Genomic DNA, 11,022 nt, shown 5'->3' with positions numbered 1-11,022 from the left:
GCATAGTTCACGGAACAAATTTTTATTTTCGGTCACTGAGGGACAAGAAACTGCAGGATTAACCCACTAGATACCGAATGCGGCCTCGTATCTTCAGATCCTCCCAAAAGAATGTGTGTCCAGAGTTCAGTGAGACAGGAAGTGAAGCAATCAACTGTATTTCTAGTCTGTGAAGTTTTGTGTTTCTGTGATCATATCACAGATATAAATGAAATTACAGAGACAAAATATTGATGTTGTGTTACATGTGTAAGCAAGTTTGCGGATGGATGGACGGACACAGCAGGCAGCCGGTGATCAACTATGCGTTGCGTGGTCCGCTTCAACCATCAGTCACGTGACCTTTGCTTCAAACATGAAGCTGATTGAATGTTTCAGATGTGGACACAGAGTATCTTGTAATAAACTTAAAGTCAAACTAAACTTGAAAATTAAAGTCAAAGAAATGTAATTAATTGTCGTTTCGAATCGTTTCCGTTAAAAAATTCCAAGGTCCACGATGCCAGCGTGCAGACCGTTCAGACCACCGTGTTCACAGGATTGAAGTGAACGGGGCTCCGGACGGTTTGACAACTTGCTATGGCCTCCTTGTGATGCACCCAGACATGTGTTTAGACGTGAATGTAACTAAACGATTGTTGTTCCAATATTTAAGAGCAAAAATGATAAAGAACGTTGGTATCTATCACTTAACTTTTTAACCAATTGACTTTTAGTTTGTAAAGGTAAGGTCGAGGCTGACCCCTAACTTTTTTTTTAAGGTCTTTCGTGGAGTAAGGTGTTACAGCCATCTCTCCCTCTCTCGATTCCTTATCTTACTTTTCCTATCCCCTCTGGAGTCAGACACATGTACCTACCTATTCCCGACAGCTGGGTGGGCTTAGGACTTTTTTGCGCCAGATCGGAATCGAACTGACGCGCTTTAGCATCTTGCAACAAGATTACAATAAGCTTACATCCAGTAATTGAGAAATAATGTTTGGTAAGCCTTGACCGACTGCTGCTTTTTTTGTTTATTGATCTTTTCGTTATTCTGGTCCTTCTCCAAACCCCAATTTTCGGTTATTTCATTCGAGTGGTGTGGTGCCAACAGCTTTTCTCCTCACCCTCCCTTCACCCCAACTCTCCACCAAAAAACCCCGCCGGACTCTGTTAGTCTGCCGTTTACCGTTGCTGCCAACGGAATAAAAGCTGACGGAAAGGCTCCCCACTTTGTTCTGACGATACACAAAAGCTTCATCCCCCTCATCTCCAAAAAAAAAATCCACCCACCTACCGACCGACCGACCCACCCACTCGCCAGGCAGCGCTCCCAGACAATTCTCAATCAGCTTTTACGGAAATAGTTGGTCACGAGGTGTATATCGAGGTGGCAGCATCCACCCCGAGCACACGGCGCTCTTCTGTGCGGGGGGAGGCCCATAGTCCTGTTCAGGACCATCTGGCTGCAGAGCGGCGGTGATGGAGTGTGCGACAAGCGCAGATGGCGGCGCGAGGGCAAGTGGGGCTGTTGCTGGTGGTGGTACAGTTGAGGGGGAGCGAAGAAAAGGAGGGACGGGGGAAAAATTTGGGGGAGAGGGGGTTAGGATGGGTCGGCAGCTTGAGGTCAGGCGCGGGGGGAGGTACTGACCTGGGAGGGTGGGGTGAGAGGGACTAACAGGACAGAGAAACGTCAGTGTGTGTGTGTGTGCGTGCGTACGTATTTATGCATAGTTTGTGTGTGTGTTGATGTGCAGGTGGCTTAGTGGCGTGTGGTTCACACAATGAGTCCCGCTGGTTCCATCTTATCCACGTGATCTGTTCCCCCTGCAGTGAGCTGTGAACACAACGCCCATGCCTGCCGGCTCGGCACTCGGTGTACTACTATTAAATTACGCTGGCACAACAGTTTGTTGGCAGGTTCTAGACACCATCGTCTAACTCCCCCTCCACCTAACCCCTCCTTTGGCCTACAACTAAGGAGCATCATCTCTCCTGTCTCACACTTCACTGACAGAAAACTTTGCGCATTCAGAAACATAATTTATAAAGTATTTGTCTTTAGAATAGTTTGTGAGATTCTTCACTGGTCATGTCTACTTTATAAGTGGTTTGTTTGTTTGTTTGTTTTACAATTTTCAGAACCTACGTCCTGCTTCTTTCATCGCATCGTCAACTCCATTGTCCCTCGAGACATGGTTCTTGAGAAACTGCTTGTTACATCATGTTTGTTTAACTGCCGGTTAACCACCACCGGGCTGGCGGCCGTCTAGTTAGCGCGCTACCTTCCCAGAAGCTCCTAGCGTGACCCGATGGAGAGGAGGAGGAAAAAAAAAAAAGGAGGGAAGACGGCTCCAGCTGTCATTTATTGATCTCTTCTCGCTCGCCGCGCTGCAGGCCCCGCGGACATTTCTTGGCGGACTGAGACGGCCCAGCACCGTGCCCATCATTTATCGCCCTACAAGGAGCAGCAACCCCGGCTTGCCCAACGCCCCCTACCCTCCCTGCCTCCCTCCCTCCATCCGCTGCTGCTGCTGCAAGCGGCAGGTTCGCCCACTAAAGTGGCGCTGCGGTGGGATCGGGTTTGCCAGATGGCTGCGTCCCGTGCTGCCGGCGTAATCGTGACGCATGCGTCAGAAGACGCAGCTGCATGGCGCGGATGGGCCCAGGAGCTGCTGGTGCGGGGCTCGGACCGCTGGGCGGGTGGCCCGTCCGTCACGGAGCGCAGTGTCACCCGTTTCTCCGGATGTTCGTCGTGGGTCAGGCAGTTATGTCACATCATGGCAGACCGTTGTCAGTTGATGTCAGATCGTTACGTCAGGTTACGTCCTCCGCAGCAATCATGGAACAGGACCCGGAATTTTTGGGCAAGCTGCATTTCAAGCATCACTTTAAAATAAAAAGACTTTGTTTACGAAACCGAGAAGATTAATCTGGGTAACTTTTAAACGAGTTTAACAGTCACGGACTGTATAACGATTCGTGTCGGTCAACGACGGACAGACTCCATGTCCACCATGGCCGCAAAGACGAAATGACTTTGTTTTAACCAAAAAAAATATGGACGAATATTTGCCCAAGTTTAGCAAAGTTTTTATTTATCTTTATATGATTCACACAACTGTTGTGTATTTTTCTAGACTTTGTCAAATCGCGACGGGTTGACTGCTCACCCACAGGCCGTCACTCATCTCTCAGTCAACAACCGCTTTGTGTATTTTCCACCGACCCTCGCATGCACTATGGAGGGCAGTGAGGTCTGAACACAGAATGTTGATAACAAGAACATCTGCGGTTTATCCACAGGCTGTATGTACATTCTCCAACATCTGTGGCCTGTGCTCACCGTCTCCATACAAAACCTGTCAGTCGCCTGACGAGGGAGGTCTGGCTCATTGAACTCCCAGCATCCTCTCGCTCATAACAACAAAAATCAGCTCCAGTCCTTTCTGAACCAATCCCACAATGCAACCACCGCAAAGATGTTAAATGTCAGTGGTTTTTGTATAATTTAGAACCCCGACCTCGTCATTATATTCGGTTTCAGAGACACAACTAAAGTTTTGTTTTTGAAAGGAAACGGCGATGACGGATGGAGCGCGGTGCGTGTGCGATCGCTGACTACTCGTTAGACACCTCGTGCGTTCGATATTTGTGAAGCACGTGTCTGTCCTTTGTTACAGATGTTTTTACTGTTGCTGCCATGAATTTTTTAAAGTACGAGAAAACAGCTTTTTTTTCCCTTTAACTTTTTTCTGCGTGTTAAAGACAAACCCGAGTGTACAGCTGTCTCCCCCAACACACACACACACATACACACCAACCACTCTTAAGTTTAGTCATTTACAAGATACGAATACATGCACTCAAAATTTGAGCGAATAATATTCTGCTCTGCAGTTACAAGCTTTTGATCATCTCTGGTTGCTGAAAGAGTTCATGACCCCAGTTCCTGCAACGTCACCTCGTGTTAAAGGTTACGATCGTGAACGACGCGGGTGAGTCTTTAATGTGAACAGTGTAGGCTGTGCCTTTAACAGCGTCTGCAAGTGAAGATTATTTGACCGCAATGATCCTCCTCTTCGTCGACGTTGTCATCGCCGTTATTGTCGTTGATAATGTCAGGTAAGCTTTCTCTATATTTTTCTTCTGTGTGTCACAGACAGGTGACATGAAACTAAAGTAACAGCCAGCACAGCGAGGGTGGCCGAGCCGCACCTGTCGCATGACTAACAGTTTTTTTTTTTTTTTTTTTTTTTTAAAGAAAGTGAGGAGGACGACCATTTAATTACCTGTCGCCGGCCAGCGCTTCACTCCCAAAGACACATGACAATTTGAGGGACAGTAGGTTCAGGGGAGTGGCGGCTCCATCTTCCTAGAAAGGCGATGTTCCATTTTTTAAGTATTTCGGATTTTAATGTATTATTTTAAAGATATAAATAAAATAAGCATTAGTAATTTGCTTTGTTATAACTGCCAATAGGCTCAGTCTACGGAGCCGAGAGATGGGGCATGGAATGGAGGGCCGGGTATTAGTTAACATCAGTAAATGTATACAGACCTACACAAGAGGCTGTGAGTTGTTTGTGAAGACAGGAACGTGCAAATGTCCAGGTGTCTGCGTGCACACGAGTATCTGTGACAATAATATTGTGTATATTATGCACGCGCAGAAGTGGGAGATCAAGATGGGAGAACGAGGGTAATGTGGAGGCAAACCACTGAGAATGTTTTTCACGAGTTTTTTGTGATAGAAAACAGGAATTATGACGAGCTGAATTTTTTTAAAATGGAGGAGAAAAACTCAGACCGTGTTCGAAATTCTCTCGGGGGCTGGCTGTAGGACGAGGGGAAAAAAATCAAATCTTCGCTCCCTCCCGCACGCCAGCCAGTCATGCGAAGAAGCACGCCGCCGGCTACGTTTGCACCTGAGACAGGTGTGCCAGGTGCCATGTGGCCTCGGCACGCGTGTAGCTAATGCCACCCCGAGTGTAGGTGGTGCACGGGTTAGGGAATGAGGTATGGAAGGGAGGGGGAGGTGAAGAAGGGGTTCGAGCGAGGGGAGTGGTAATTTCAGTCGGGCTTCGGATCGAGCATTTTCGCCTGTGGCCAATTGTTTTTCTGCCCGCAGAAGCCGCTGGGGGGTAGTTAGTGATGGGGGAGGAGGAGGCATTCCAAACAGCCATCACAACAGGCTGCTTACCTGTGAAAACGTGGGGATTTGAGGGATTCGGATTGTGCCAACTTGCAGACAAGGAGGAGGGCAAACGAGTGTGATGTTCTCTGTGGAACTTGCTTCGTGACGCCATAGGACCCGGGGTACCGACTACCGCCATCTCTTGGCCTCCGCGTGCAACACCTGGACGTCAACGCACCCGAGTTTAGAAACGAGTGTAAGGGGGACAGTATGATGGCTTCCATTGTCTACAACAGCATTTCCCGACCCTAGTACTTTGCCAGTGACCCACCACTGTCTCAGACCTACCTTCAAAGAAATCGTCTTGGGTCAACTTCACTGCTAACCCCGGGTTAGCCATAAAGAGTAACAATCGCCTAAGATGGCGTTCATGATGAGGAGGGGCCTGGGGTGGATGGGAGGAATGTGAGGAAGAGGCCGCAGCTGCGAGCAAGGATTACTGATTGAACATTATTTTTATTTGCAAAAAATGAGTAGACAAGCATCTTTCAGTTCTCCTCGCCAACACACACTACCCTGCCATTTTCACTCAGCACACAAACACATTTACATACTCTCTTGCTTCTAATTCTTTCTCTCACACACACATACACACTTAATTTAATCATACACTCTTTAGCAGTCTAGCTCTTGTTGAAACTACGAAGGAATAAGTCTCCAGGCGGTGTGTGAAGTACGTGTTTACACTCCAACCTGTCGCGATTTGAAAACAAATTCTAGAAACCAGAAGAGGGCAAGGGCAGGTAACTCGATCATGATACGGAGCAAGGCTTTTTTGGCAGACGAGAGAAAATTATCACGGATGTGAAACAAAATTAACTAGATTCTCTTTGGATGGGTCACTAAATCTGCAATTAATTGAAACCTTTTGCCAGTTCATCTGGAGATTGGCGAAGTCCTCCTCTCGGGTTTGTGCCGCCATTTCATAATGAGAGCGTTAATGAGGTGACAGTTGGCCTCACACATTGCCAGCTAATTGCTGATTACAGGCGATTGCATGTCACTTAGCCCGCAGTCAACACGCACATCCACTCCTTATCGTCCCGACAGCAAAAACTTTGTAGAGCAGTTCATTCCTGGATTATTTGTCCCGCACCCCGCAATTTGCCATCGAGAAGACGTGCGGGCATCGCTGCCGCCCGCGATAGCATCTTCTGAAGAAAGGATAGACGGAAAGATAAACAAAAATGATGACGGGATGGGGCTTGCACCCTGTTCTCTTTACATGAAGCAAAACACTCACTTGTACCGGCAAAAAAACAAAAACAAAAACAAACAAACAAACAAAAACCCAACGCACACACTTATTCATTCATTACCCGTAAACAAGCAGACATCGTAACAAAGTCAATGGAGTGAAATATAAGCTCATATCGCTGTAATATATTGAATGAGACGCTGGTATTTTTTGAAAAAGAAAAATTCAGCAAGAAACATATACATTTATCGTCACCTGTTTTTTTTTCTCGATTGAAGAGATCGTGATTTGCGGTAAGACAGATCGGCGGGGGGTGGAGTTTGTGGGGGGAGAGGGGAATGTCTGGTCCAGTGCCACAGAACTGACCAGTCGTTGCCTGCTGTTCGTTTATCATCGCTGAGCGCTTTCATCAAAGTCACATGACCTCCTCGACATTCACTTCCGTTGGATAAGCAAAGTGCAGTACACTTGGTGAAATATTCGTCACGAACCCGGAGCTCATCCGCGAATATTAATACAGTTGTAATCACAATAAATCTTCCACAACATTCAATATTAACATCGATCAGCAAAATTTTGGATTCACGCTCTCTCTCTCTCTCGCTCGCTGGGACCTTTTCCGTTGTACACCTACCATGCACACCTGTACCTTGCACACCTGTACCATATATACAGTCCAAGACACATACACACCCCACACGTTCGCTGTTGCAGCATCGATTAAACCGATTAACATTCTCGGTGGATTAAAAAAAAAAGGATTCAGTCGTTTATCACAGTGAAGATACGAAGTTTACATTATTAATGTCAACCATTAATTTGTCCTTTCTCTCTCTCACTTGTCGGCTGGTAATTAGCAGTTGGTACTGGCGCACAATGATCCAGCCAGAACTAAACAGTTGTCCACGTTAATAATACCCAACAGCTGTCCAGCTCGCTGCGCACGTCACAGCTGTCCAGCTCGCTGCGCACGTCACAGCTGTCCACACGCCGGTCCTTGCGGGGAATACTGATCGGAACTGAAAATGTACCACTGGGTGAGACAAAGAGTCGAGTAGCACCAGATGCACCACATGGAGCGCAGCTCTCTCCACGTGGTCCAGCAGCACGTGTCGTGTAGAATATACAGCAGCTGGTAGGATGAACGTCACGTGATGTCACAACACCACAGTCTTGAGTTAAGTGTCAGAAGACGGCCATCCTCTCGACAGCAGTTACAAAATTCCGCAAACATGAACACACACGAGAACAGTGTAAACAATTCAACATCAGTCAGGGATATATACTTACATCTCAACAATAAAACTTAGACAGGGAGGAGGAGAGATGATCGGCCAATTTTTGTTTCTCCCGTTTGTTCGCACATCGTCGCCTTTCCCTTGCACATCGCCAGCGTCTTCAACAAAAACTTTTTTCCTCTTGAGTTCGTAACCTGATCACATCAATTGTTCGTACACAAACATTCCTGATGCTTTTCCGTTAGGTGTCGTAGTACCGTGCCCTCCTGCGTGACCTTTACTCCCGTTAGCTCTGCGACAGGAGGTGCTAACAAAATTATTCTCGTCGTAGGAGTTCATGGAGAACATGAAAACACCAGGCTTGTGACACCATGTGACATCACGGGCTCCGGATTGAAAACCACAGCAGCCACATGACCGACAGCAAGTTCCAAACAAGCCCGCACGTCACGCAGACAAAGGGAGAGGCGATGATGATGATGATGATGATAACGATGATGATTTCTGACCTACGGGGTATACAGTGCACGTTTCATACAAACACAGATACAGGTCAGGCGCCGCAACATCGAACACCGTGTGAATACGCATGACTGAGTCCAGTTGCAACATGCTGTTGCCGTCGTCGTTGTCGAACATCCCCAGCCGTGAATCCTATTCACACCATTCGACACAGAAACATATCGAGGGCACACAAACAACCGGTGGTAGTGACGCCTGGGGCTTTCATCTGAAGAATTTTGTTGTTGTTGTTGCACCGGCAAAGGTAACAAAGACAGTGTTGCATTGAAATAATCACTGGTGACAAAACACACTCGCCTCTAACCTCGAGGCATGATGACACGTATTCTCAGTCATTACCTTTTCTTACCTCACGATGAGAAGAACCCTACACGAGGTCAACAGAGGTATGTCGGGACCATTCTTGAAGAACGGTGCTTGAGAGGTCAAGGGTCAGTGACGACGCCGGGCCCTGCCCTCTGTCTGTATCGTCCTCGTGCACAGGTCAACGCAATCCGCAAAGGTCAGGGGCACGGACGGCTCGGAGCTGCAGTCGACGTCGGCCAGGCGGGCCAGCGCCATGATGTAGGTGCAGGCGATGCGGAGGATGGCCAGCTTGGACAGCTTTTGGTTGTAGGAGTAGGAGGGCACGGCCCTCCGTAGGGCGTCGAACGCCGCGCTGATGGTGTGCACCCGGGTGCGCTCCCTGGCGTTGGCCTCCACCCGCCGCTCCCTCGTCATGTTCTTATAGTTCTTCCGCGGCTTCCGTCCGTTACCCCCACTGCAGCCGCCCCCTGAACTGTCCCCGGACAGGTTATCTGGGGAGTCCGGTCGGGAGGACAGATCCTGGGCTTTGAGCAGAGAATGCGATCCTCCAGCACCCCGAGGCTCCACGGCGCCGCCTGAAGAAAACGCCGCAGGAGGAGGTGGAAGGCCGAGAGGTAGGCCAGCGAAAGCCGGCGGAGGAAAGCCCCCTCGCCCGTTGGTGAGGTAGAAGCCGGGCACGAAACAGGTGGTTGCTGCAGCGGCGACCGAGGGAAAAAAAGGGTGCGGCAAGACCGGGGCAGGTAAGGAGGCTAACCCCGACACAGGTGTATCCTCCCGCTCGCTCAACCCGCCGCGAGACGACGACTCATCCTGGTCGTGGGACAGCCGTCGATGGCGGTCCTTGCCGCAGTGGTTGTTGTTGTCGTTGTTGTCACCGCCGTCGTCGCTGCAGGCGCTCTCGGACATGGCGCTCCCCCCGTCGGGGGAGTCCGGACACAAACGCTTGACACTGAAATCCGCGCCGCCTCTCTTCCGCGGTTCGCTGAGCTTCCGCTTGTTCTTCCGCGTGGGAGTCTCCAGAAGGGACACTCCTTTACACTCCTGGGAGGGCGAGGAAGGCGGGGTGACCATCAGAGGGCTGCCGTCGTCGCTGCCGCTGCTGTGCTGGCGGTAGTAACTAACGCGTTGTTGTCGTCTGCTTGCCATGGGAACGATGAGCCACTCTCAACTCTCAATCCTCCAACAGCCTTCTCTCTCTCTCACAGCTGTGACCACACTGCACGTAAGTGACACCTATCCATCTCTTCTCTCCTCTCACCTTTTACCTGCAGGTCAGTCAGCGAGTATTAACAGGTGGGAGCAGCGGTCGAGGCCTCATTCTCCTGTCATCACCGCACCAAACACTCCCGCTACATCCACCGGGAGGCTGCTGCTCTCCCTCTCTCCAATCTTCTCGATGCTTGTTTTTAAATCACACCCCAGATGTCAAGTGCGGCCTGCTCTGAACACTTTTTTTTTCCATGCTGCCTTCCCGTGATCCGCGACTGGTGGGCGATCAGCGCGAAGTCAGCCGATCAGGTCGTCAGCTGGCCTGGTAACTACCGTGCGGCCGGCCGGCTGGCTGCCAGGCCAGAGGCGAGTAACTACTGAGGGTGTTGTGAGGTGGAGGGGTGCGAAGGTGGAGGGACAAGGGTGGGGTGGGAGAGCGAGTGAGTGAGTGAGTGAGCCGCAAGTTTACTGAATGACAGAAGGAACCAAGCCGCCGGATGAGTCCCGCCCGCCTCTCGCGCGCAGGCCCAGGGTCTCTTGCCCTCCTCCTCCTCCACCTCCTGATCCTCCCACACACCCCCCTTGTCGCCGTCTGCGTGGCTGTCAGTGTGAAAAGTACCGCGCTCCGTGGCCAGCCTCAGCCCGCCCGCACGGTCTCCAACTGCCTCTCAAACTGACTACAGCCCCAAGTCCGCGTGTTCTCTCTCTCTGTACCCCAGGTCCCTCCCCCCAACATTCCCACCACCACCACCACCACAGCCACAGCCACTCCGTGCGCCTGCCGGTCCGTCGTATCGTGACGCTGCAGCCTTAGCCCGCCTCCTCGCGCACCCGCGGCCAGATGTTAACTGCCGGCGAATTCCATGGATGCGTGTTATTTATTGACTAATCCAATTCAGAGGGCAGTCGTTCACTGCGCCGGGCTGTGAGCCGTTGGAGGAACACTAACCTGTTCACTATCCTCCTCCCGCCCACCTCGCATCCTGTATTTTTCCTCCCCCCCCTTCTCTTCCTCCCCTCCACCTTAGGAGATGGGGTCAGTGAGGTGGTTGTATAGATTAGAGAAGGAGAAGGTGGAGGTGAAAGAAGATAAGGGGGTGGGGTTACAGTCGGAAGTGACGAGGGTTTTTTTCTTTTTTTTTCTCCTCTCTACCAAACTTATCCAAACTTCTTTGTTGTCGCGCCATTTCGTTTCCATGACAACAAGAATCAGAGTTTAACAACCATGGAGAAAGTTTAAGATGTGATGTAGGTTATTACTTGTTTGTGTTTGTGTGTGGGGTGGGGGTACTAAATGTTGACGTGTACATATGACAGACATGCTCCCCTCCATGATGTCCCCCTTCACGGCTGTTATCAGCGGCAGGCGACAA

General features: G+C 50.0%; 1 protein-coding gene across 1 annotated transcript; it reads right to left on the bottom strand.

The window, feature by feature from the left end:
• Window positions 1-6,532: 6,532 nt before the first annotated feature.
• Window positions 6,533-10,477, bottom strand: LOC112568898. Its single transcript, XM_025246443.1, has one exon. It carries the CDS (start codon window positions 9,584-9,586, stop codon window positions 8,567-8,569), a length of 1,020 nt encoding a protein of 339 aa, XP_025102228.1. The 5' UTR covers window positions 9,587-10,477; the 3' UTR covers window positions 6,533-8,566.
• Between the last annotated feature and the right edge of the window lie 545 nt (window positions 10,478-11,022).

The sequence above is a fragment of the Pomacea canaliculata genome, linkage group LG1, assembly GCF_003073045.1.
Source record: "Pomacea canaliculata isolate SZHN2017 linkage group LG1, ASM307304v1, whole genome shotgun sequence".
In the NCBI taxonomy this organism is placed as follows: domain Eukaryota; kingdom Metazoa; phylum Mollusca; class Gastropoda; order Architaenioglossa; family Ampullariidae; genus Pomacea; species Pomacea canaliculata.
This window is presented reverse-complemented; position numbering and strand designations above follow the sequence as displayed.